The sequence below is a fragment of the Myotis yumanensis genome, unplaced genomic scaffold, assembly GCF_028538775.1.
Source record: "Myotis yumanensis isolate MYYU_CA2020_CCGP unplaced genomic scaffold, mMyoYum1.0.hap1 SCAF_12, whole genome shotgun sequence".
Lineage (NCBI taxonomy): Eukaryota > Metazoa > Chordata > Mammalia > Chiroptera > Vespertilionidae > Myotis > Myotis yumanensis.
Genome location: NW_027223763.1, coordinates 18,638,592 through 18,666,506, shown reverse-complemented (window position 1 = coordinate 18,666,506; position 27,915 = coordinate 18,638,592). Strand labels below are relative to the sequence as shown.

Sequence of the window (27,915 nt, the reverse complement as noted above, 5' to 3'; positions counted from 1 at the left end):
TTTGGGGGATGTCCCTGCGTATCCAGAGAAGAGACAGATCTGGGAGCCCATGGACTTCCCGTGCTCATGGCCACCCGTTTGCTTTCGTCACAGGCACTGACTGATGGCGAGGACTAACTCAGCCAGAAGTGAGGGGGTTAGACCCTCCGTTGGTGGAAGAGAGCAGAGACAGCATTCCCAGGGGCAGCACTTCCCTGCGTTTCAAGAAGCCCTGGCTTGCCCGGCCAGTATAGCTCAGTGGTTGAGCATCGACCTATGAACCAGGAGGGCACAGTTCAATTACCAGTCAGGGCACATGCCCGGATTGCGGGCTCGATCCCCAATGTGGGGCGTGCAGGAGGCAGCTGATCAGTGATTCTCTCTCATTAGTGATGTTTCTATTTCTCTCCCTCTCCCTTCCTCTCTGAAATCAATAAAAATATATTTAGAAGAAGAAGAAGAAGAAGAAGAAGAAGCAGCAGCAGCAGCAGCAGCTCTGGCTTCAGAGCATAACTGGTAGGGCAGAGAAAGCCAGAACTCTCCTTGGCTGCCTTTTCAGAAGGTTCCACACACCAAGACCAAGGTTACCAACATATCCATCTCCCCAAATCCTAATAAGGTTTTTACCTTCTATGGGTTGAACTAGGTTACTGTCAAACATTGTAGCATGGAAAGCACTGTGAAAGTGTGACATCCCCACCCCCAAGTAATTAGAGTGAAAGAAAGTCTAGAATTTTCCAGTTCACCCATTTACTCATTCATTCTCTGGACCTGGGGTAGGTGCGACAATGAGATGCAAAGGTGAATAAGGATTAAGCCCGGCCTTTGAGGAGCTGGGAGTGTAGAGGGGGGAGATGTAAAAAGAAATAGCCTGGGGGCAGTATGGAAGCGCTCTAGCTGCTAGCACATGTTCTCTGCCAAAGGGGACAGAGCAGAGCCACTGCCCCTGCCAGCCAAAGTGGAAGAAGGCTTCTCAGGTGGCATCTTTCTCACCTGCTCTTCCTCAGGGAGAAAGCAGGAAAGGCCAAAGAAACAGGGTGAACAACAAGAATAAGCATTTCTCTAGTACTGAGTATGGGCCCAGAACATTCAGTGTATAAACTCATTTAATCCTCTATACAAACCTACGATGGGCCCTGTTGTCATGTCCATTTCACAGATGAGGAAACTGAGGTTGCATAGCTAATAAGTGGTAGACTGGCTCTAGAATCCAGGCTGTTAACTACTATTCAACACGGCCTCTTGTAGTATGTGAGCATGATCTGTCTGGGAAATTTTGAGTGGCTTGAGTGGAGAACAGTGGTTCTAAATATTCTTTTTCTTCTTTAGTCCACTTAGGAAGCCCAACCAATTTATCCCATCCATTCCCACTCTCCAATGGGAAGTGATAAAACGTTGGAGCCTATAGTAGCTGCAGGGGCTGCCATAGCAAATACTGTACACTGGGTGGCTTAAACAGAAATTTACTTTCTCATAAATCTGGAGGCTAGACGTTCAAGGTCAAGGTGCAGCAGGGTTGGGTTCTTCTAAGATCTGTCTCCTTGGCTTGTAGCTGTCTGTCTTCCTCAGGTGTCTTCACATGGTCTTCTTTCTGTGCATGTTGGTGTCTTAATTCCCTCTTCTTGTAAGGACACCAGTCATACTGGATCAGGGCATATCCCAATGATTTCATTTAACCTTAAAGGCTCTATTTCCAAATGCAGTTACATTCTGAGGTAGTGGGGGTTAGGACTGCAACATATGAATGTGGGGGGAGGGAGGTGCAGTTCAGCTCAGAAGTGAGAGCAACAAAGTAAACAAACTATACTGTGAGTTTTGACACCTAATTTTATATTATTTAAAAATGCTCTATAAATTTCTAAAGATTTTTTTATGTTCTTGGCAGTTGTTGCAAACTATTTATGTGTAATACATTTGCAGGGAATATGTTACCCGTGAGTGCTGTGTAATTATTTAAGCGTATTGGAATGAGGGGTCGGTTCCTGTCAACAATCACTTCAGCAGTACAATTAGGAACGCCTTACACATGAACAGATTCATGTCTTTAATTAATGGAAAGCGACAGGTCAAGTGCTATCAATATGCTTCTCTGTGCACTTGAAGAGTAAGCAAGCAGATCACCAACAATGACTTAGAATTAAAAAGCAAGAAGAACACCAAGGAAAACCATGGCTACCTGGCTGCCACCCTGATGCAGCATTGCTAACAAAAGGGCCTTCTGCAAGGATGGTTTTCCAGCCATCAGCATTTGCTTGTGTGCACCCGGCAGGGTCTCCAGGGTGATGAATGGCTGCTGGACTTCTTAGTGGGATGGTGAATCAGAACCACTAGCGAGCCCTAGCCGGTTTGGCTCAGTGGATAGAGTGTTGGCCTGTGAACTGAAGGGTCCCAGGTTCGATTCTGGTCAAGGGCACATGCCTGGGTTGCGGGCTTGGTCCCCAGCAGGGGGCGTGCAGGAGGCAGCCGATCAATGATTCTCTCTCATCATTGATGTTTCTTTCTCTCTCTCCCTCTCCCTTCCTCTCTGAAATCAATAAAAATGTATTAAAAGAACACAAAGAACCACTAGTGAGTTGTAAATTCACTGTTATTAAATGTTAGTGATATTTAGTACCTCATCTTGTAGGTTCATAATAAGTAGCCCTTAATCCCACATAAAAATGAGAGTCTAGCCCCACCCGTGTGGCTGAGTGGTTGAGGGCAGACCTGTGAAACAGGAGGTCATGGTTTGATTCCCGGTCAGGACACCCAGGTTGCAGCTCAATCCCCAGAGGGCAGTGTGGAGGAAGCAGGCAATCAATGATTCTCTCTCATCATTGGTGTTTCTCTCTCTCTCTCTCTCTCTCTCTCTCCCTCACTCACTCCCTCCCTCTCCCCCCTTCCTCTCTGAAATCAATAAAAATATATTTTTAAAATAAACTAATTAAAAAATTGAATTGTATATCTTTTGCTCATAAGAGCAATAGAAAGGAAGCTGTAGTGAGCATGAAATTTGTGTCCTCAACCTTAGAGACACATCCCACTCTCTCATTTCTGTAAATGATATTTAATTGGCTCCAAGTCATACATGACCTGGCTCTTAATCAATATGAGCACTTCCTCTCCTTGCATCTTGCTCACCCTGTGTAAGAGGTTAAATGAGGTTCTGATAGAGGTGCTGTCGGGGAGCCACGGAACTCCATTATGCTTTATAATGCTATGTTGACTGGCTTCATAGTGTCGTCCCGGTCATTGTTGGGAAGAGCTGGTCATGTGCCCTGCCTCTGGCAGACGTGGCCATGCATCCTCACGGTGGTCCATTCCTATGACCACCCACCTGTCCACTGGGACACTCAGCCTTGGTGCCCAGGGTCCAGCCTCTGCAGACATCCAATAGCGCCCGCTGCCGTCTAGGATCCATGTAATGGAAACCCCAATCAAAAATTATTTTACCTCCTTTCTTCATCTTGCTCCTCATTTTAGGGAGTTTCAACATGTCTTTTTCTTGAGCTGTTTTCATTTTCCTTTTCAAAGCAGTAACCATCCTTCCCAGCAACTGACCTGAAACACAAGCACTTTCCATTTCACTTCAGGATGGATTAGGACACTGGCATGTGGTGTGTGTGTGTGTGTGTGTGTGTGTGTGTGTGTGGTGTGGTGTGTGTGTGGTGTGTATGTGTGTGTGTGTGTGAGAGAGAGAGAGAGAGAGAGAGATTTTAATGTCATTTGGATACCATTTCTGAGAATGGGTGGGAGTCATTAAAGTTTTTAAGAAAAGGAATGACATAGATTAATCTTTTAAAGAGACTTTCAGATGGACTGAATATTGGGCGATCTTAGGAATTTTTATAATGCAACTGCAATTGCATAGAAAAATGTTCTTTTTTAAACAAGAAATTAATGCTGAAATATGTGTGTGAAATATCATGATGTTTCTTATATACTTTATAATGCTCTGGTGAAAAAATATATGAGAAAACATGTCAAAATGTTTAAAATTGTTCAATCTAAATGAGGTTACACAGGCATTCATTTTACAGTTTCCTCTGTGTTGTTTGTTGTTTTTTTTTTAGTTTTCAAAATGTTTTATAATAGAAGTTTAGAAATAAACCCTCTCCAGGGATTGGGCAGGAGGGAAGTAGGGAGCCAAGTTAGTGAGGAGGTGAAAGCAGCGATTCAGGGGGAAGCTGAGGGGCACAGCTGAAACGGAGGCTGAGTTTGGGGAGGTGCTGTGGGCTGAAAGGTGTCATCAGTCTGTTCTCTTGTCTCATCCCCACAGTCCAAAGTGCTTCGGGAAAAATGGCTGCTGCAGGGCATACCCGCTGGCACTGCGGAGGAGGAGGAAGCCAGGAGGCGGCAGTCTGAGGAGGATGAATTCAGAGTCAAACAGCTTGAAGATAACATTCAGAGGTAGGTGGTTTCCCGCCCAGCGCCCCCAGGCTGTGGTTTTACAGTGCAGTAACCACTACTGTCCTCTAGGGGGCCTGCTCAATGCAGTCACCCTTTATCCAGCGATTTAGGATTATCTTCCTAAACAGAGTACATTGATACCATTTAAACTTTTCCAGAGAATCCACAATTATACTCTCAGTAATAATTATGGTACTGGGCTGTCATACAGTTCAGTGATGTCTTCAGGGACCAATGAAGTGTTGTAAGCAGCTTGTCCCTTCACCAAATGCCCCTTTGAGTTTTTCTGTCAGCTTTTGTCTTTTTCCTCCTTTGGCTAAAGCTGTTAGCTCTTATTGCTGCCATATAGTAGGTCTGTTTTCAATGTGCTATACTTGATCAATCTGACACGGGGAAACTGTAACCAAGGGCCTTGGGATTGAAATGAAGAGAGCAAGAGTCCCAACGGAGGGCGCCCCTGTGGGTTATGTGCCTGCTCTCCCCAAAGCAACTTTGGATTGTCTGCTTCCGCTGCTCAGAGGATGAGCTGATTCCTATATGGCCCTCCTCCAGGTTCTGAACATTCCAAGCTGAGAGATAAGTGCCTTCCTAGGGCCAAGGGCTGGCCAGGCTGATGCAGGAGCAACCATGTAGGTTCCACATGGGAACAGTAGCCATGAGAAGTCGTAGGATATAAAGCCAGAGATATGGGGTGGTGGTGGGAGGTGGTGTGTGTAGCTGCAACCCGTCCCCCCACCCTATCCCACAGAATTCTGCCCAAAATTCACCCTGGAACACCAGCTCTTTCTCCTGAGGTATGAGCTCTTTTAAAATACAAAGGGTAATAGCTAACTTGCTACCAGCCATTTATACCGAGTGAGTGAGGACTGAGAGTAGCTAGGAGACCCCAGGAGTGCCACCAAAGGTGGAAAGCCCTGGACCTGTGTCCCTACTTTGCTTGGGCCCTAATGTCCTTTAAAAGGGCTCTCAGAGCCCGGCCAGTGTGGCTCAGTGGTTGAGCGTCAACCCGTGAACCAAGAGGTCCCCAATTCGATTCCCAGTCAGGACAAAAGCTTGTGTTGCAGGCTCTATCCCCAGCAGAGGGCATGAAGGAGGCAGCTGATGGATGTTTCTTTCTAATCGATGTTTCTGTCTCTCTATCCCTCTCCCTTCCTCTCTCTCTAAAAATCAATAAAAAAAATTTTAAAGGGCGCTCAGAGCATCTTGGCTACACTTTGCTCATTACAGGAGTGAAAAAAAGTAGGGTTACAGTTGTTCATATGGGAAATAATACAATATTTAATAAATAATAAACAAGAATAAACTGTTTCGTGTACTGACAACAGTAAACCTACTTTTGCACCACCCCTGTTTGTGTACACACACACACACACACACACACACACACTCACTCACTCACTCACAACCTCAGGAAAGGAAAGGACTTCCTGTTAGAAGCCCAGAGGCTATCAGGTGAGGGGCAGGATGTTACTACTCAGAATCCTGAGCCTCGGGGGTTTCCTCTCAGAAGTGGCTCTGCTTGCTGCATCTTAGACAAGAAGAGGGAGCCAAGGATTGTTGGAAATACTGACAATAAATTAGAGAGGAAAAGGCAGTTCTGAGAAGTGGTTTTATCGGAGGTTTGTTTTTAAGTCTCAAAGCGACAGGTCCATGGTGCTTCCTGCTGCAGTGACTGTTGACCCTATAAGGATCTCTTTGTCTTCACCTTGTTAAAAGTGACAGTCATTTTCCTGCTTGTTTCTTACTGGTTTTACATAACCACAACAGATGGGTCTGGCGCAAAGTAGGTGCTCCATAGCTATGTGCTGAACAAAGAATTGGGGCCGGGTGCACCGTGCATCGGGGTCCCCTGCCTGGCCGAGCAGGCCTGGGAGTTTACTCTCCAGTCCAATTTGGAAAATCCTAGGGACCAGGGGGCCTGGGCACAGTGTCCATGGCAAGAACCGCGGTTCGGGTTTGGGGTGGGGCAGCGTTGTGCACTTCGAGATGAAATTCAGAATCTGATTGTTATACAATAGGAATCTGGAAACTGGCTACAGATCAGATGCAGCTGAACCGCTCAATAAAGAAATTCTAACGGAAATTAGAACTGCAAACCATTAGAACTGTGAAGCAAAACATTAATCTGTAGATCTTTAGATTTCAGTCCACTAGTCGAAGTCCCTCCCCAGCAACAAATTAGATTCTCTTAAAGAGATATGTGAACTCTTTTCAAACTATGAAGCATATTAGTACAGCTGTGGCCTGAAGGTATTTTGGTCCCTGTTGAACTGAGAGTAACATGAAGAACCTGAAGTAGCAAGAGAGAGAATAGAACTCAGAGAACAGGGAGGATGTCCACAAGGGAAGATGAAAGGAAATTTGGGTCATTTCATTTAGAACAAGAAAAGATAGTAGCAATGTAACTCAGAACTTCAAGTGTACATAGGATGTAGGCCACGTCTTCATATTTTATGTCTGGGCCATTCTGAATATGATAAAGGCTTAAAGCACGAGGATTAAACATATGTCTATTTTCCTGGATACCTTCAAGAAGAAAGAACATACCCATCTTTCTCATTCTGATTCTAAAATTCTTTATAGTGCCAGTAGCCAGGTTTACAGGCATGTTTCCTTCCAAAATGTTCATTGTAATTGTTAGTACTTTGGAACTGAGAATGTTGTCTCTCTTCCCAAACTGTTATATGCAGTGCTTATAACAGCTCACAAGGAGAGAGGGAGGAAAGGGAAGGAGGGAGGGAGGGAGGGAGGGAGGGAGGGAGGGAGGAAGGAAGGAAGGAAGGAAGGAAGGAAGGAAGGAAGGAAGGAAATATGTAATTAGACCATTAAATCCTGGGCATACAATCACCTGGGACGCTTTTATAAATATAGACTCTCAGGCCTCATTCCAGGAAATTTGGATTCAGTGACCCAGGTGACAAGCCCTGTAATTTGTTTTTATAAAGAATGCTCTAAGTAATACTTTTGCATGGTCAGGCTCAAGAAAAATTGTTGTAAATGGAAAAGAAATAGATCATAAAATGAAATCCCATTTTAATACCTAGACATTGCCAAGGGAAGTGAGAAGTAAATAGTGTTTATAAGAAAATTGATTTCACACAAATAGATAAAGCAAGACAACCCTGGCCCTTGATTTTAGGCTGATTCTAAACCTTCGTGCTTTGACTCAAGGAAATTTGAAACCTGCTTTGGGACTCCTGTAGCTGGGACTAGAGCTGTCTATCTGGCATAGAGCTCAGGTTCTCTGCCATAGGCCCCATGGTGGAGCCAAGCTTCTATTTGAACTTGATGACAAACATCCTTGACTTACCAAGCTAAAAATTATACAGGTCAGGAAATCCGGCTACTTTTCCAAAGGCCAGAAAATGCCACCATTTTTCAAAGACTTCTGGTTGACATTGAGAGCACTATGCCTTGAAGTGATGATATCCGAGTGACGGGAGAGGAAGGAGAGAACTGGTCATACTAATGGATAAGTAGGTTGTCATCCTTCTGCACAACTTTTCCTGGGGCGGCGTCAGGATGGTGCCGTCTATTGATTATATTCCTGGCTCTCTGGAGACCAGAAGTAAAATAGACTTGAAGAAAAGTCATAATTGCTGAAAGCAACATCTGTACAGATTTCTTTAAAAATGTTTCTTTTTTAAAAAGTTGGAATGTCACATCTTCTGTATGCCTTACTTCCCATTGAAGCACCATATTGAGAAAGCCCAAAGGATGGTTTCTGGTTTGGGCCTGTTGTCAACCATTGTCCACACCATCGCGGTATGTGATAGGTCCCCGGGGGGCCACACTTGAGTCTCATATTGATGCTTTTGGAGATTCTAGACAGTTGGATCCACACTAGCTCTATTTCACGTCTGCTCCAATCAACAAGGCCTGACTGCGTTGTAATTTTCCCACTTAAGACTCTTTTTCTCATGTCATCATGTTTCAGTCAAGTGTTTGAAATATAGTGTTCTTAACTTTCTTTGATTAGTGAGAAATATGGGGGAATTTTGCTCCCTGCCGTGGAATTACCCCAGGAAAGTAGTACATGGAAATGCAATGAGCTGTCACAGAGCCAAGATGTTAGTTCTAGCTCTGCTGAAAATTTGTTGTGTGATTTGGGTGAGAGTCTCATTCTCTCTGGTATTCTCATCTCTTCAGTGAGAGTTCTCTCAGGATCTTTCAGCTCCGGGATTCTGAAATCCTCTCATTGGAGAGGTTGGTTAGAAATCCGTTCTCTGAAAAATATACCTGTGCAGAGGAAAGTCACTGTTGTGGAAGGAAATGGGTTTGAAGGCAGGCTAGAATGGGGGAAAGAGGTTACACTCTCAGGAAACAAAAGCCCCGTGTGTAACTGACTCATCACAGAGGTGACTCATTCATCTGAACAGCTGTCAGTTCTAAAATATGTCACATCAAATATTCATTGAATAAAATATTGAGGTCCCAGCTGCAAAGCCAGAGAGGGTAACTTTTTGAAAGAAAATTCAAGATGTAAGTGGGCTGGCTCATTTCTGCTTCCAATTTAAGATTCCCTGAGTGCCTCTGTTGGTGTCTGATGGATACCAGAACTCATCTACTTTTCCACATTCTTAAGTTTCAGAGCAGAAGACTGGTCTAAATCAGGCCTAAGCTTGTGTGTGTTATATTATGGGATTTTGGAACCAAGAAGACAGTCACCCACGAATAACTATTCTAGAAAAGGCAACCACAGAAATGCTCATTGGAATCGCAATGGACACTTGCTTGGGATTTAATGTGCTCTTCCTATTTGCCATTTTTTAACTCCATGATGCACTGTTTTTTCTCAGCGGGGAATGGAGCCTCCACATTGGCATTCCATACCTGTGCCCTCCCAGCCTGTGCCCCGCCCCACATAGCCACATTCAGCAATCCAACTTTGTTCTCTTTCCCTTTCTTTTTGTTTCACCAAAATAAAACTAGATATACTAGATGATATCTATATATACTAGATGACTAATATGTATTGGTCTCTTACTCTGTTCTGGGTACTGACCTAGCTTTTTGGCCCCCATTAATTCCTTAATTTTCTCATTTCATCCTCTAACACTCCCATGAAGTAGCAGTGATCATGATGACATCCATAATACAATTGGAAAAACTGAGGCTTAGGAGGTAAAGCAACATGCTGCCTAAACGACCCTATTCATCAGTGAAAGAGTGAGTCTTTGAACTCAGCTCTGCCTAACTCCAAAGCACATGGTCCAAAATCTCAACAAAAGTTATTTCAAGCTAAACATTTCTGAGACCTGTGATATTCAGTGACATCACAATGAAGTTCACCTCAGGATGCAGGTGGATGAACAGGTAACATCCCCCTCCCTCCTCTGGCCCCACACATGCTCCTTCAGGACGCAGTGTCCCAGATGTGCAAGGGGCTGGGCCTGGGCCATTGTGAGTGGTCATCGTGACTGGTGGGACTGCCCACCTCAGGTTCCTTCAGGAAATACAGGCTCCATTTTAGGCTTCGTTCCTTTGCCCCTCCAAAGCCCTTTGCTCCTGAGTCCACTTTCTTGGCTGCATGTGTACAGCCTAAGTCCCTGTTGGAAACTGTGTGGTTACGTAAAGGGCTCCCGGCACAGCATGCTGATTAGGAGCTCGGCCCTTAGAGTTTGACCTTGGTCTGAGTCCTACTTCTGCATTTCCCAGTCGTTTGGTCTTGGACAAACCATGTAATCTTGGGACTGATTTCCTCCCCTGTACACTGGGCATAATAATGAAGAGTTGTGACCTGTAGAGATCAGGGCGTTTGTGAAGTGCCAACTACAGCAGGCTGTCAGCAAGGAAGAGCATTGCTACTGTTACTGCTTCCTCCTTCATCTTTCTAGGACGGGGTTTCTCAATAGCATCACTGTTGACATCCAGGACCGGATAACTCTTCGTTGTAGGAGCTGTCCTGTGTTGTAGGATATTGAGCAGCACCTCCAACCTCTACCCAGTCGAGGCCACTAGCACCACCTGCTCCCCTGCCCCTAGTCAAGACAATCAAAAAACGTCTGCAAGCATGGCCACATGTCCCCTTGGGCAGAAATAGCCCCCAGTTGAGAACCACTGCTCTAAAGCCTGGAGTTACAGGTGTTGATACTAAGATAAAAGTAACCCATCCAGTGATTCAGAATATATATAGAACCCCCAAAAGGTTTCGAAGATAATAATGATTCTCGGTGCAGAATGACAAAGTGTTTCAGTTGCTTGAAAATACGAGGCTTCTCAGAAGCACTGAGCCACGGAAGTCAGTTCCGAGGTAAAAAGACATGGTTGCATCCAGTGCTGTGTTGATTTTGTACAGGCAGTGATTTTATGACAGTTCAAAGGTGCCATAAACCCAGTGAGTGGGAGCCGATAAACAATCTCTTCCCACAGGCCCAACGTAGCAGGGCACTCGCTTCCTCTCAAAGTAACACCCAGGCCCACACTGGAGCAGCTCTCATCAATACAAGGATCCTCCTTTGAGATGAAAATTATGTGCTCTGCTATTTCCACTGGCTCTGTGGTCCCTGGCCACACAGAAAAGTCGCTCTTGACAGGCTCTGCAATCTGGATGCCTGTGGTCTGTGGTCAGCTTAGGAAGCTGAGACAGGTAAGGGAGGAACTGCTCTCAGGCATGTCAACATTGCGTGTGTGCTTCTCAGTGGCAGAGCCCGCTGCCAGACGTTTCCCAAGCTTCTTGCCTCCTTCACTCTAATTGCCTCATTATTGGCCAGGAACATTGGGTTTAAAGTGCCCAGAACTATGAAAATAGCGGGAGACTTCCATCCATACACTGAGACCACATCAGAGCCACCTTTGGGGAATGCTTACGTTCTCCAGCCCATAGAAGAATTGCTGTAATTGAAGGAATTGTGCAAAATCAACTGAATTGGCAGCTGGTCCCGGGCTTTTTGGCCTCTGATTGCCATCCCTCAGGGTTCCCCTCTACAAAAAGCTTTGAAATAGTATTTTTCTGCCCCTGTAGCTTGTAACGTGGTCACTTCTAATGCTTCTATATGCTCGGTGGACTGCAAACATCAAGGGCCGTGTTGGTGGTTTCTGCCACAGTCTTCACCAGCTGTGCTTTCTGAAGGCAGTGGATGGTCTCTCAGGTCCTTTCCAGCGAGGACAGCCTACGATCTTACAATATGCAGTTCTTACAGGCAAAGCGCCTGGCTGCTCCATGACCAGGAGGACCCGAACAGGCTGTGACAGGGAGCAGACACGCTTAGGCAGGCTGACGCGGCTCCTCCACCACTAGGACACTTAGAGAAACGCCCCTTGTGCTCTCCCACGCTAAAAGCAAGGGAGAGAGAGAGAGAGACAGAGAGAGAGAGAGAGGCAGAGAAAGAGAGAGAGAGAGAGAGATGCCGTTCTTTCCCTGTAGCTAATGCAAAAGCAATCTCAATTCCTGACAAGGAATCACAAACTCCAAATGAAAACTCTAGAACGATACGGTTTCCCTGGGAGCAGCTATTTCATAAACAACTCAGGCCTCCCATCTGGGTAGTCTGCTCTGAGGACAGGACTCTGAGACACTGACATTTTCATATTAGCCACACACACACACACACACACACACACACACACACACATCTCTTGGTTTTGACCTTGAGAAAATCAGTTAATGTCCCAGCTGAATCTGTAAATAGGAACAAGAATAAGATTGCTCTCATGGGGACATGCTAAGAATTTTTGTCAGGTGGCAAGAGGAGGCCCAGAGAGATGTTTAGGTCTGGGAAGGCAGAAGTAAAACTTGGCTCTTCATTCTCTAAGACTCTCCAGGGTTGCAACATCATTTAAGAGCGATTGGCTTGTTGAGCCCTCGGCCTTCACGCAGGACTAACTTCCAGCATTTCTGAGGGATGCACATTTCTCCTAGTTTAAAGAAGGGAGTGGAGAGTCTACAGTTGAGTGGCTTTCCCTTTTGCCAGCACCATCCTGGCCACGACGGTGTTAGTAGAGTCAGGCAGGGGGGAAGATGGCTCTCTCAGGGCACAGTCCCTGCTGGTGGAGTCCGAGCCAGGTTAGAGATGGACATGATACATGCACTACCCTCTAGAGCAGTGGTTCTCAACCTTCCTAATGCCGCAACCCTTAATACAGTTCCTCATGTTGTGGTGACCCCCCAATTTCATTGTTACAAATTGGACATAATTAAAGCATAATGATTAATCACAAAAACAATATGTAATTATATATGTGTTTTCCGATGGTCTTAGGTGACCCCTGTGAAAGGGTCATTCGACCCCCAAAGGGGTCGCAACCCACAGGTTGAGAACCGCTGCTCTAGAGACCTATTATCCACTCAGTTAACATGGGAGACAACTCTTCCAGGTCCTTTAACTTGGGGTATTCAGAGACCTGAAGCTTCTGGACTTATGTTCCCATTACTCATGATTCTCATCATCTGATATTAGAAGGTCCCCTTCCAAGAATTATTTCTTACCACCAAGAGAGAGTGAACTTTGACCGCAGACAGCACATTGTGGCCCCAACTCAGAACTTGAATAACTGAATCTTTTAAAGCAGTGATGGTTCCACTTCTAAAAAAAAATAAAAGATATTAAGTCCAGCTGAATTTGCCTCAATGAATTAGAAGGAAATTCTAGGGTTACAGGAGATGCACTGTGAAGGCTGAGTGGGGATGTGAGCTGAATGGCTGTCACTGAGATGGAGCCCATGCACATGGGTATCATTAGACAGAACCAGACTGGAAAATGGGGACCTTGGCCTTGGCCCCTTCAGCTGCAAGTCAGATCCCATTGCTAGCGCTGGACATATCCTACTGGATGATGCAACCATTAGGAGACGGTGGCCACATGGGTGTTGGCGTGGAGCTACCCTGGCAATGTCAGCTGGTTGTCAAGCTCATTTGGCTCTTCACAGCTCAGCCACCTACTGTAAACAGCTGAAGGGGCCTGGCTCCATATGGATGTTGTCACTGTCTGGTATGTTGTCTCTCCCAGGGAAGGGAGGGAAAGCGTGGAAACAGGGAGGACAGTGAACAGTTGACTTCTGCTCTCCCAGAGTCACTTTCTTCGTCAGGAGCCATGGTCCAAACATACGGGCCATGGGATGGTCCTTCCACACAGGACCTGCAGTCACTTTGAAGGCAGGATAACCACAGACCTAACTATAGAAGCAGCTCTGGAGAAAGGACTAGAATCGCAGGCTGGAGCTACATCAGACAGAGCTTTGAATGCCAAGCTGAGGAACTTAGAATTTATCCCAGAGGCCATGGAGTGTGATTAAAAGTTCCAGCGTAGGGGGGTTGTCATAAACCCAGTGGTGAAGTTAGGATGCTGGTTCAATGCTACATATAGAGAAAGCAGGGGGTAGAGAAATCAAGGGTAGACTGGGAACTGGGCAGGTGGCCAGTTTAAGTGGAATCAGGCAGGATGGAAGAAGACAGTCTACCAATAGAGGATGGATCAGGGCACTAGAGAGCACATAAGACAGATCATTCAAGAACCACAAGATCTGGCCTGGGCCAGGGAAAGCATCAGGCAGAGTTGGAGAGCTCCCAGGTAGAAGCAGTGCTGCACCGTGAAAGGAAACTGTCAACCTTGGAAAGAGTTCTAGACCTGCTCAGCTGTGTCTTTGTTGTTGTTTTTTGACATTTCAGCAGTGTCTTGGGCCTGAATAGAGTTTGCCATGAATTTGGGGTTCTTTCTCCCCCGAGGTTCTGAAAGACTGAGCAGGGACTTCTTACAGATGCAGTGAAAATATTATGTTCTTCAGCATCAACGGACCTTGGTCTAAAGTCTCAGCTCTGCTCCTCATTAATGTCATGAGACTTTGGGCAAGCTGTGGAACCCATCTGTAAAGTGGAACCAATAATATGTATCTCCTCTGTCTGTGGTGAGGCTTAACTTAGCTAATACATGCGAAGTGTCTAAACAACGCCTAGCACCCAGTGGGTTCCCTGCTCCTGTTGGTATCCCTTTGTCTTTCTCTCCCCACAGCAGCAGAGAGCTTGTCCTCTGTGGGTCTTGTTTCTCTCTAGCCAGAGGCAGAGCCTTGATGGGAGGAGGAGATCAAAACAGTAGCATTCTCTCATTATGAAGTCAATTCAGCTGTCCATCATTTTATATTACACTGGGTCCCTAGAACGCTGTATAATAAACCATCATTTTAATGCGGTAAAGTCGCTGGATACCCCCAGAAAGCCATGCTTGTAGGCAGGTAAGACATGTTATTGTTGAACTATGTTCTATCTGCTGATTCTGTTGAGTTCAGTTCATTTAAAGGTGGAGCACATCTATGAGCTTATTTATTGCTCAGCTACTCCTTAGCTAGCCCTCAGAGTAGAAGTACCCACAGTCTCATAGCAGCGCTGGTCTCTCCCCAGACACTTACTATGCCTTTGGTCCTGGCTGGACTTAGAAACCCAAGGATGCATGTGCCCCGCTCACTCTAGGAGGATGTCCCTGTCCAAAAGGGAGCACAGCTATACCCTTAACCCGGCCCAGACGAGAGGAGAACATGGGAGAGCAAGCCATGCACACGGGTGCAAGCCCCTACTCAGTTTCATAGACGCCCAGGGTCCATTTTGTGTAAGGCCTTGTGTTGGCTGCTGGGGTTCCTGAAATCACAGAGGACCACTCTCAGCACTTAGAACCTCACAGACTTCATGAACCCTCTCCTTGTGGTTGACCTTGTGAGCCAAATGTCACTCCTGGCCACGATTATTGGGGAAGGACCAGGGACACACTTCTTGGAGAAGTGTAAGAGTCAGACTACGGGCGGGAGGAGGCTTGGTGGAAGTGTGTTCTGCAGAGCCTCCCTGCTGCTTTGCAGAAGCTAGAAGAGCCACAGGTCTTATGTCAGCCCAGTGACTGGCCTTCAGTGGTAGGGAGGACATATGTGTTGGGAGAGGTTGGCCATACTGAACCACAGGGTCACTGGTTGGATTTTTTACAATTGGTTTTTTGGGACATCTACTGTAGTCCATGGATGGTGTCTTATATCACGTGGCTCCTATAAAAGCGATGGTCTCAAGGAAGATGGTACAAATACTCCCAGCCATTGCTTCCTGAAGGCTGGAGCCTCTGGACCTTCTCAACCAGTTTCTCTCCCTGATCCAGAGCATTATTATACAAGTAAGGGTCCACAGGTTACGTGGCTCAGATGGAGACTTCTGCACCAACACTACAGCAGTACACTGTTGCAAGAACAAAGAATTAAGCCTTCGAAATTATGGACATTTTAACATTGATATATTGAGCTTTCTCTTCTGAAGTAGCCACATGGTACCAAATCTGCAGAACCACAGCAATTTCCTCCCAGATGCTTTACCTAAATCCCTAACATAGGACCTCAGCTAGTGGAATATGACTCCACCTGCCACTAGATGGCCCCCCAGGTGCACATAAATCTCTCCCACATTGAGAACTTGAATTCAATTTTCTGGATTTTCTTTCAGTATGTACACACACACACACACACACACAGTCAATCTTACATCATTCTTGAAGTCAATAACCAATTCTTTAATTGTTCTTTTAGCATTCAAGTGATAGGACTTACAATTTTTTGGATAATTTGTTTTAACATGGATCTATGTGTGTTCTTAAATCTATCTTATGGGTCACAAACCACATGATTAAGAAGCTTAATTTGAATTTATTCTATTAAAAAAGCATGTTTTTGTTTGTCTTGTAAAGTAGCACATGCAAGATAATTTTTAAATTCAATTTTTTAAAAATCACTAGAAGAGAAAGGAAGAATAAACATTTTAACTAGTGCTTATCCCATGGCAGGCAGTTGTCGGAGATATTTTAAATATTGACTCAGTCTCCATAGCTTTGAATTAGCTCTTCCATATACATCATTATATTCATCTTATAGACAAGGAAACAGAGACTAAGGAAAGTGAGGTGCTCACCCAGGATGTCAGCCAGTAAGTGGCAGACTGCCGGACCCCCTGATGCTGGCTGGTTTGCACTGCCTCCTGCTGGTCAAAACAATCAGGAGACACTTGGCAGAAATCAGGTTGGGGGACAGGAAAGGTATTTGGATTCTGACTTTTCTTTTTCCCTTCTTGTCAATTTTCTTATCTGCAATATAGAAAAAGAACCACACGATCCCTAATTGCTGTGAAAGGACTTTGTAAGCTCTTAAAGCATTACACAAATGTCTGCTATTATTATTATTATTATTATTAGGATCATTTGGGTTTTGTGGGAATATGAGAACTCTCATGTGTGCCCAGGCGGCTTGTGATCCTTCACTCATTCACACAAAAACATATCATGCCTCTGAGTGAGACTGCCCATTCTGAGGCGCCTGTACCATGTCAGCAACAAATCTGGTCTGTCTTGAACTCTGTGTTGCGTTAGAGAGTTGCAGTGAGGTTTCCCTGTGCTTTCAGCAGGCAGTTCTCCCTTGGCTTCAGGATCCAGAAATAATAGACAATGGTGGGGCCACTCAGGGGTGGGACCACAGCTGAACAGGGAGATAGGTGGCCAGCACCAATTCTGTACAAGCCAAACCACCAGGAAGAGGTGGATCATTTTGGGGTTTTTTTAATTATTATTTTGGAACACAATGTACTACTATTTCTATATCCAAGGGTTCCCATTTCAAATGGCCAATCTGATCATCTCTTTGAGAGAGGTCTTCAATTAAAAACACAAGTAAAGAATGTTATTCTTTGGGCCTGATGTAAAATGCTTTTGAATTGTTCCCAAGATCTTCTCTAATTTGGCTTCATTTCTGGCCCAGGCTGTGATCCCTATATGTGAATCCTTTTGTATCTAAGGTTCTCTTTGGTAGGCTGTTGGCATGAGAAGAATTCCATTTTCCTTCTAGATTTGAAAACCCAGAAATAGACATCATTCTCCTTTGACTTCTCAATACACTAAACTGTTGTAAAACAGAATCGGTGTTGATAAGTCTATCAAGTTCATCAGAGAGAATATTTGTAGCTTTATTTTTAGTTCATAAAGTTTTTGCCTCAAACCCCCATGATAATGTAGTGTGTATGACTTCCTTACCTTCCACAGGGCCTCAGTAGGACATTGGCTCACTCAGCTGCCTTAAGCCTGGTGTCCCAGAGCTCAAAGCAGGTGGGCTCATCCTCATTCCATCCTCACCTGGCCAACACTGTACCCCAGATCAGCTACTTTCAACCCTTTTCATCTCCTGGCACACAGAAACTAATTACTAAAATTCTGGGACACACCAAAACATATATTTTTTGCCAATCTGACAAAAAAAAGTATCATTTTTATTCATTCATACTGGATGACTATTGTTGTCGTTTCTTTGTTTGATGATCTGAGGGCAAAGAGGTCAGTGCCCCTGACTAAATAGTCAGGTATTGCATGCTTTAAAAATTCTTGTGGCACACCAGTGTGCCATGGTGCACGGGTTGAAAACTGCTACCCTCGACCATCACAGGGAGCAGAAATGGCTGGCTTCAGCTGTGCTTCCTCCCTTTCCCCAAGAAACAGAGCCGTCTGGTGTCTCTGCCAGTTGGGCAGTCACAGGGAAGAGGTCCAGAGAAAGGTGGGTGGAAGGAAAAGCTGAAGGTCTTGCTGACCTCATACAGACTCTAGCCACTGGTCTAGCTCCGTCTACTTTTACTTATAGTTTCACAATTTAGTGTTGCTCATTTTTTTTTTCAGCCCAACCTGGGGGGCCATAGTAGTGCAAAAAGGTTGACTTGGAAAATCCGCAATGTCATTACAACATAAAAGTCAATCAATGAAACCTCTCTTTTTGCTTCCCACAACTGTCCATGCCAAACACATGCTCCTCATCTCTTGCCTGGACAACTCCAATGGATCTTTTTGCTTTCATTCTGCACCTTTTACCCATCACCCATCCACATTTCTTCTCCAGATGGCTGCCAGTGTGGTCTTTCTAGAACAAAGCTACTCTAATCACTCCCTTAAAACAAATAAACAGGCAGACAAACAAGAAACTTAAATGCTTTCCTGTTGCCTTCAGGGTCAAATCTAAACTCACTTTGTCATTCAAGAGCCATTCTATCCTGGACTGCCCCCCACCCCCCTCCTCCCCATTCCTCTCTTCCCATTATTCACAAGTAAAATAACCCAGTCCCACAGAGGGCCTCACTCACTCACTTGAACCTTCTTGTACATTTCTGCCTCAGAGCCCTTTTAGAAGGCCCCCAAGCCCTTCTCTACCTCTAAGATCCTACTGAAATGTCTCAAGCCCCTGTATCCTGCCCTGCCCACTCCCTAAGCAGCGTTAGCCAAGCTCAGGTCTTTGCATTCCCGTAGCATTTTGGACTTCCAGTTTGAGCTCTACTGAGTGCTGCTTTGTAATTGTTTATACACCTGCCTTCTCCAGCAGATGATGACTTTCCCAAAAGTAGAGCCTGGGCAACTATTACAATATTAGCTCAACACATGCTTGACAAGCAACTAATGAATGATCCAGAACATTTCAAACCTCTCTTCCAAGGCCCCAGAGACCCAGTGCTGTGGTTTTGGCTCTAACCACCCCTATTTTCATTTCAGTCCCGTTTCTCCCGTCCAGGTGCCTGATCTGTGAGCCTAGTCTACCTCCACCCAAAGCTCTGATTGCAGCCCGGGGCTCCTGAGGGGAAGGGGCAGGGCTCAGTGGCTGAGCCTCTGAGAACATGTGGGGGAACAATAGCAGGAAGCGTCCAAGCGGGAAACAATCAGCAGGCACAGCCCATGCGGAGGAGCTTCCTGATTGGCTTGATTTGTTCAGAGCAGGAACTCTTAGAATAACTTGGGGATTATCCCAGTGGGATGACAAATTTCTCCACTAAGGAGGAGCTGTTCCCTGGCCATGTCGTGCATGGAAAACATGATTAGAAAAATATAAATCCTAAGAGGAAGGTCCCTTTAGGAAGATCCGTATGGATTATCAAGCCTCCCAGCCCCTGCCACAGCTCCCGGGCCAGCCTCCTTCTGAGTGTTTATTTCAGGCTCAATTGAACCGTCACCTGTGCCTTCCAGATAGATAGCATTCGCCCCTCTGAGACAGAAAGGCCTGAGGAGCTGTTATCCTTTGGTGGCCTGTCCAGGCAGCTCATGGGAGTCCAGGCGTCAGCCACAGGTGGGGATGCTCCCTTTCAGAACCACATCCCTGTGGATGGAGCACTGGCTGTGTCCAAAGGCACGCTTGTAGGCACAGTGGGAGCCAAAGTAATACACCAGACACGCTCCACTCTCAGGGAGCAATGGCTTCCAGACCAGGTTTTGTTCTGTGCAGAGGCTGACCCCAGGCAAGGATGTTGTGGGAGGGTGGGCGGGGCTCCCAGTCCGCTCAGGCCTCCACCAGAGCAGGAACATTTGATCAAGATGTTGGGAAAGAAAGTTCTATACTGGAAAGAGGAAATCCTGAAACCTTTGGAGTTGGGGGCAGTTTCATTTGCTCTTGGAAGGAGGCAGCACAGGGCAGTCTAACGTCCCAGGTTCCAGCAACAGGCAAACCTGGGCTTACATCCCAGCTCTGCCCCTTGCTGCTGCTGGGTCACAAGACACTGGACTCTCACACCCTCAGGGCTGTCATCTAGCAAGTGTGGATTATGGTAGCAGTTACTGCGCAGAGTTCAGAGTGACTGATGGTTACCAACCATTCAGCAGGTTGTCTAATGGTAAATGCCCAAGAAAGGTTAGCTATTTTTACCTCTATGTTGTTGGACACTGAATAATTTTTTTACGAATGTCTCACTAAGGTATTAACTCCATCAGTCTCTCCTGAGTGACCTCTAACGTGGACAGGAGGCAAACATGTTATCCCCAAGGTGGCCATTTGTAAGAGCTGTGGCTGCAGCTGTGTGGATGCACATGCGCACACACAGAGGCTAACGGGAAAGTCGAGCTCAGCAGGAAAGCTATCGCCGAGTGCTGTTTAGGCACAAACAGTGAGTAAACAGGGATTTGGAAGAGGGGAATGCGCCACATAAACACTTTTCACAATTTTCACCATCAGTTATGCACACCGGATGCTTCCTGCATGAAGGGGCGAACGCAAAAGAGAATCATAGGGCGAAACAAAGTTAATGCTGAGACTATCCATCATTCTGGCCCAGTTCCTGCATATCTGTGTCGTCCACCTGTGGTTTTATTTAGGTGAGCCCCAGAGGAAATAGGAGCAGTGCATTACACACACACACACACACACACACACACGGGGTCAGGTGAAATTATATATTGGAGATATTTGGGGGAAAGAATGAAAAGCCTGGAAGACAGAGCAGTTACCTTTGACATTATCTGATCTGCAAGAAAGGAAGTGATACAAGTTTCTTTTTCACTAAGTCCAGAATTGCCATTCATTTGCATTTGTTGTTTTTTAAGAATCATATTTGACTGAAAGAATTGTGTCAAAGGGTCCATCTTGAGGCTACTTCCAGCTGAGAAACAATTTATGCATTTACTCAATCAGTCATTTACTCAACCAACACTGCTTGGGAACTTTACCTGAGCAGGGTACCTTGCTAGAAGCAAGCTAGGTAGATGCTTTTTATGTCAAAGAGAGATAAAGAAGAGATGACTATTAACCTCAAGAGCTTTTAATTCCATTGATTAAAATACAATGGAATAAAATTGGTGATGAAATATATCCACGAGATATGGCAGCAAGGAGGAAGGGCAAGGTCTCAGGGATGACTTCCAGAAAGAGACAGTACCTAAGCAGATTCTTAAAGAATGAGTAATAGTTACTCAGGAGGAGGGAAAGAGCGGGAACCGGGGCAATCCAGGCAGAGGGGGTGGTATGAGCAAAGGCATTGAGGCAAGAAAGAGCACTCTGTGTGCCGGACCTACAAGGAACTCATTGTTGCTGGAGGTAAGTGAGAAGCTGAAAGTGTGTCAGATTAAGGAGTTTAAGGCATAGAGTCTGTGAAGGGTTTTCAGCAGGGGGGTGCAATTGTATAGGCACAATCTGGGTTTGAGGGTGATGAATCTGGGTAGAGGTAGAACAAGCAATTGATTAGAAGGTCACTGTAGGCATTTAGGAGGAAGAAGGAGAGAGCCCATGCAGGGCTGAAGAGGAAGAGATGTGAAAGAAATCTGTGGGGCTACTTGGCAGGGCTTGGCGGCTAATACATGTGTGTGGTGATTATCAGAGAAGAGCAAGTGGGAGGTCAGGATGATAACCCTGTTTCCATCTGAAGTACAATGGATTGGCAATGGTATCAAAAACTGAGTTAAAGAATGCCTGAGGGAGGAACAGCTTTATGCAGAAAGATGAGTTTGGTCTTGCATATGTTGGGTTTGAAATATGTGTGGAGCATTCAGGGGGTGACATTGAAAATACAATTGTATATGGAAGCTGGAGTTCAGGGAAGAAATTGAATATCTAGGTTGGGTAGATGTCAGCATGTGGGTGGGAATTAAAGCAAAAGACTAGGCATGATTTTCCAGGGATAAAGTGTGGAACAAGAAGTGAACAGCCCTGGATAGTTGCTCAGTGGTTAGAGAATTGGCCCCCACATGGAAGGATCGTGGGCTTGATTTCCAGGCAAGAGCACGTACCCGGGTCGCAGGTTCCATCCCTGGCCCCGGGAGGGACATGTGCAGTAGGCAACCAATCAGTGTGTCTCTTTTGTGGCAATGTTTCTCTTTTTCTCTCTCTCCCCCCTTCTTCCCTTCCACTCTCTTTAAAAAATCAATGGGAAAAATATACTCAGGTGAGGATTAACAAAAGAAGGAAGAGGAGGAGAACCGTGAACCAAATGAACATTTGATGAAATGATAGAAGAGAAGCCCATGTGGAGAATATGGTGTCATGGGCTCCAAGGCAGAGAAGGAGTGCTGCACAATGTTTTTAAAAATGAAGTCAGCTGATTCACACTGAAGGGTCTTCATTAGATTCGGCAGGTGTGGACTTTAACAAGACCGTATACAACAGAGTGGCGGGGCAGAAGGCAGAGTGGAATAAGCCGAGGGGTGGTTGGGATGTGAGGATGTTGAGACAGCAAGAGGCGAGTGCTGTTGGGGAAATCTGGAAGAGAGATTCAACAGTAACTTGAACAGGATGCAGGTTCAAGAGAAGTTCACTTATTTTTAGTGTGAGGGACTTGATTCTTCTTATGGACTAAAAGGAAGGAGGCATCTTGGTGAAAGGTTGAAGCTACAGGGGAAAGGGGGAAATTGATAGAGTGCCATCCCAGAGGAATCTGCACAAGGTCAGGTGCACAGGTGGAGGTGTTGGCCTTCAGAAGCGTGCCCAAGTCGCAGGCTGGAGGTAAGAAGGCTGGATGAGACTTTTTCTCTTCCTGTGAAAAGAGACATTTCTTGGGAAGAGTTTAAACTACTGAGAAGTGTACTGTTTAAAGGAGATCATCTCACTGTCATGTAATCAAAACTCTTTATTTCTGATGAAACAGACTCAAACAAGAATTACACTCAAGGAATCAATGCTCAGTGTAAGCTTGGAAATCATTCCCGTAGCAGAAATCAACCTGCCCAGATTCTGAGCCACGTGATTCCAGATGGAATAAATACACAAGAGAAGGAGGGAAGCTGGTTGCCAGGGGCTAAGGAAAATTTATGGAGAGAGAAATTTTCATTCATCTCTATTCAGGATTAAATTTGATTAAACCAACATTATTAATGAAAAATGTTACTATGTCCCAGCTGTATATTTAGATAAAGCAATAAATCAATCTAATATCAATGTTGTTGTTTTTTCTCAAGAGGTATATAAATTAGTATATTTTGAGGGAAATTAGCAAAACCAAGGCAAGATTTGAAAAATTATACTTAATATTGCCACCTCCAAGCTACTTTCACTATAGAATCCTTTAAAAGTGTGTTGTTGCTTTACCTTGCTTTTCATTCTTTCAACAAATATGTACAGAGAAGAATCTGAGGTACAGTGAATAAAATACAATATTTTATCTGTACTTGGGAGAGAGGTAGTAAGGTTGGGGGGATAAACACATTTCCAATACTCTGTTACCAGGTGGGGTATCCCAGGTACCAAGAGGGCTGGAGATGCTGTGGGGATTTGGATGGGGACTGAACACATTAGGTTGAGGGGACTTAAGGGAAACTAATTTACTAAAGAGACAGAGCTGGGTTTGGTCTTTGTTATTAGGTGTATTTTCAGTAGATGGAGTTGGCAGTGGGCAGTCATTCCTGGTTTTCTCACGGAGCCCGAGTAATCTGTTTTGGCTGGAACACAGGGGAAGGTGTAGGGCTGGGACGGGGTTAGAGCAGAGCATGGAGGGTGTGAACTTCCAGCCTGAGCAGTTTGATGAAATTCGGGAAGGAGGTGGTGGAGACAAGGGAAAGGATATGAGCTGTATTTTAGTAAATCTTGAAGGGACTGTTCTCCTCTCTGGCCACATTTCTGTCAGTGATGACGTAGAAAAGAAATGAAATGAGCTTGAGTTTCCACTGATACCTTACAGTCAAGGAAGGTCCTATTCTTTCATAAGGAGAAGTGGAAATCCTCTGTTTATTTAAGGGCCGTTAACCTTTTCTCACAATAAGATACCCAATGATCTGCAGTGATTCCAGATACACTCATCTAAATAAACGGAAGCTGTTTCCTTGCAAGTTGAATCACAAATGAAAAATATTTGGGGAGCACCATAGAAACAAATGCACTGTCTCCCTGAAATATGGAAAGTGACTTTTGTAGCATCTATTTGTGTGGAAACAAACATTCTTCTTCCCAAACACTTTACCTGGGATATAGAAACAGAGATATTAAGACAGAGATAGAGAGATATAATGAGAAAGAGAGAAGGCTAAGTATTCGAATAATGCAATGAGGGGTCAGAAAATGGCCCCGCTCACATATAGCCTACTCAGTCACCTTCTTCTCGCTACCTTGTATCAGTTGGAAGCTGGATTCACCTGTGATCACAACAGCAGCTTAAATTCATAACAAGAAATCTGGAGCCCATGATCCAAAGCGGGTGCAGCCCTCCAGGATGCCACCCAGACCCAGACAGATTCTCTCCTCCTGCGCACTCACCCATGCTTAGTGTACTCTTGCCCCTATGGCCACAAGCTCACTGCTCCGCCTTCAGCATCATATTCCCAATGGCAGGCAGAGTAATGGACCCCAGAGATGTCCACATCCTAACCCCCAGAGGCTGTGAATACTGGCAAAGGGGAATTAATGTTACAGATGGCATTAAGGTCTCCAAATAGCTGACTTCAAAATAGGGAGATCGTTGCCCTGGATTATCTGGGTCGGCAGCCAATATAATCACAAGGATCATTCACAGTGGAAGAGGGAGGCAGCAGAAGAGTCAGAGGGAGATGGGATTGGGGAAGAACGGTTAGAGAGTTCCACCATTCCTGGCCTTGGATATGGAGGAAGGGGGACCATGAGGCAAGGAATGTGGGTGGCCTCTGGGAGCTAAAAAAGCAAGGAGACAGATTCCCTCCTAGAGCCTTCGAAAGGGAACACAACTCTACCAACTCCTTGATTATAGTCTGGCGACACCCATGTCAGTCTTCTGACCCACAGACATGGAAGATAGTAAGTTTATATTGTTGTAAGCCCTATATTTGTGGCCGTTGTTATGGCAGCAATTGGAAACTCATACATCACTCTCGCACCAGGTCCCTGCAGGCAGGAAGGAGGGGAAGGACAAAGCACCATAGGCCACTGATGTCAGCCCTCCTCCTTTTAAGGAGCTTTCCCAGAAGTCTCCCCCAACAGTTTCTACTTACATCTCACCGGTCAGAGCTGCCCTGTGGCCACCCTTCTCTTTAGTGGAAGCTGGGATGGGTACATTTTCAGCTGAGCCCGTTGCTACCCCTAACAAAATGCGGATTCTGTTAGCATGGAGGAAAGGGAGGATAGATACTGGGCAGGCAGGCAAATTGGCTGCCGTCCAGCCACACTCCCAGGCAGAGCTGATACATCCACAACACATCGTTCTTTCCTTTACGACGGCCGTGTTTGGGTGTCATATAATTTATGTGTTTACCTGGCTGTTCTCCTCACTTGACCGAGAGTGCTCAAGCGCAGACACTGTGGCTGATTTAGCTCTCTGTCCCTGATGCTCAACCCAGGGACAGATAGAGAGAGGTGTTTGCAAGCAGTTGGATGGATGCATGCATAAATGGATTTTGAAATGAGAGAATGATCGATGCTCTTCCCAGAGCCATAGACTCTTTGTATTTCCTGTGCAGACGGTCTGTTTGGGTTAGGGAGACTCTATAAGACCGTTCGGCCATGCTTACAACTTCAGCTCCAGTAAATTAAACCTACACAGCTGCACTGTCACCTTTCCTGACCGCCTATTACAGTCTGCTTTTCGCTCCGAAGAAACTGAGCAAGCTGGTCAGAGGCTGTTATGTGCACCTGTCTCAGCCTAAAGCTTGTGTATAAATTACACTTCCTGCCCGTTCTTTATTTTTAGCTCAGCAATATCCTACTTGGCTCCTCCAGGGAAGACTGCATTCGATTTCAGTCATGAAACTACGAAACAGTGGCATTTCCAGCCCGTCTGGGATGACTCTTACTAACCCCTAACACTGTTTCTTGGGATGCTCCTCGGCCCCAAGGACTCAGTTTTCCCAAAGAAACACAGCGGCCTGGGCCATCCAGCGCCCGAGGACCTGGCCCAAGCCCACATGTGCATTTGCAGAGAAATTTGCTACTTGGTCTGACTTGCTTAGACTTACATACGCTGTCGATTTCCCGCATTCATTTCCTTTGGGTGAAACTTAGTTGTTCTTATCTCAAAAGTCTAGTTTCGTTGCTTTTTTTTTTCTCTCTCTCTCTCTCCCTCCCTGTTCCTTCTCAGTTACCTACTATCATGACCCAAATCTTCATCACCTGAACTATATAACTGAGAGCCCTGAAACCCATAGTGCCAGGGCAGGCTGCAGAGACAGTCGGCCAGCCAGTGGGCACCAGGTCACTGAGAATTCTTAACCACTCGGGCTGCTTCACCGGCAGAAGCAAGTTATTTGGAGTTAGCCTTTTATTTATTTTTTTTAAGCCAGCCGTTTTTGACATGGATCTTGTTTATTTTAGAATGCCTACCTCTAAGTCCAGCCAAACAATCTTCATAAATATTGGTAGAATTGCCTGCAAATCGATGGAGTTACCCTTTAACCCCTCACTTGACACAAGAGCAGTGGAGGCCCTGGCTCCTTTCCCGGGCCATAGCCTGTGAAAAGCTGCTTTCTTAGCAGCAGGCCAAAGGAGGCATTTAAAATTTTTTTTAATTTTTTATTGTTTAATCCTCACCCAAGGAGTGAGGATATTTCCCCCACATTGATTTCTAGAGAGAGTGGAAGGGAGAGAGAGTGAGAGAGGAGAGAGAAACATCATGTGAGAGAGACACATCATTGGTTGACTCCCCTACTGTCCCCCCACTGGGTGGTGGAGGTGTCGAACCTGCAACTCAGTTACATGCCCTTGACGGGGAATCAAACCCAAAATCCTCCTGTTTGCTCTGGCTGGTTTGGCTCAGTGGATAGAGTGTTGGCCTGCGGAACAAAGGGTCCCGGGTTCTATTCCAGTCAAGGGCACATGCCCAGAGTTGCGGGCTCTATCCCCAGTAAGGGGCACGCAGGAGGCAGCCAATCAATGGTTCTCTCTCATCATTGATGTTTCTCTCTCTCCCTCTCCCTTCCTCTCTGAAATCAATAAAGATATATTTTTTAAAAATCCTCCTGTTCTCAGGCCAATGCTCTAACCACTGCACATGCCAGCCAGGGCAAGGCATTTTTAAAAAGCAATTTATTGTTTTTATTCTGCTTAAATAATATATTAATTTTTTTAATTGGGAACATGTTAAACAAAATTAAAATCACCCAATTTTTTTCTTTTATGAAATTTTTTTTTAATTTTTAGAGAGAGAAACATCTATATGAGAGAGAAACATCCATTGGTCGCCTCCCACACACACAAAATCTCATCCATCCAGAGGCTGTTTTTCTGATGCCTAGGAAAGAAACAGAAAAGGCCTCAGCGGGGTACAGTGCATCCCTAGATAAATCCATGCCTGTGTCTTGGGTTCCTCAGCCCTCAGAAGACCTCACTCTGAACTATTTAGGTCTTAGTCTAGCAGACTTGGTTAGCTGATTTCCTGCAGCAGATAGAAGATGGGAGGGGAGGAGGAGAAGGGAGAGGACTAGTATAGGCAGGCACAGACCCGTAGCAAAGCTTCTAGCATGACAGAGGGGAAAGAGACCAAAAGCAAAATTGAATGAATGAGTGAACAAATAAATTCAGACCAAACAATTCAGGAAGCACAATAGTCTACAGTCCTTTCGGCGGGGACATCCATCCCTCATGACCCCAAAGGCATTGCTGCATAATGGTGCCATCCCAGTATGCCAACATACTCAATGTTTTTTTTTGTTTGTTTTTTTTGTTTTTTTTGTTTTTTTAAATATATTTTATTGAGTTTTCACAGAGAGAAAGGGAGAGAGACAGAGAGTCAGAAACATCGATCAGCTGCCTCCTGCACATCTCCCACTGGGGATGTGCCCGCAACCCAGGTACATGCCCTTGACCGGAATCGAACCCGGGACCTTTCAGTCCGCAGGCTGACGCTCTATCCACTGAGCCAAACCGGTTTCGGCACTCAATGTTTAACAGGCAGGAAAATGGGAAATACTGTAGAGC

General features: G+C 45.4%; 1 protein-coding gene across 9 annotated transcripts in view; it reads left to right on the top strand.

The window, feature by feature from the left end:
* The window catches only part of PALM2AKAP2 (PALM2 and AKAP2 fusion), a 372,804-nt gene that overhangs the window by 161,840 nt on the left and 183,049 nt on the right, over window positions 1-27,915 (top strand). For all 9 annotated transcript variants that reach the window (XM_070430922.1, XM_070430923.1, XM_070430931.1 and 6 more), the window contains exon 4: window positions 4,238-4,368. In XM_070430922.1, coding sequence (XP_070287023.1) covers window positions 4,238-4,368 — 131 coding nt within the window. The remainder of the gene's footprint in view (window positions 1-4,237; window positions 4,369-27,915) is intronic.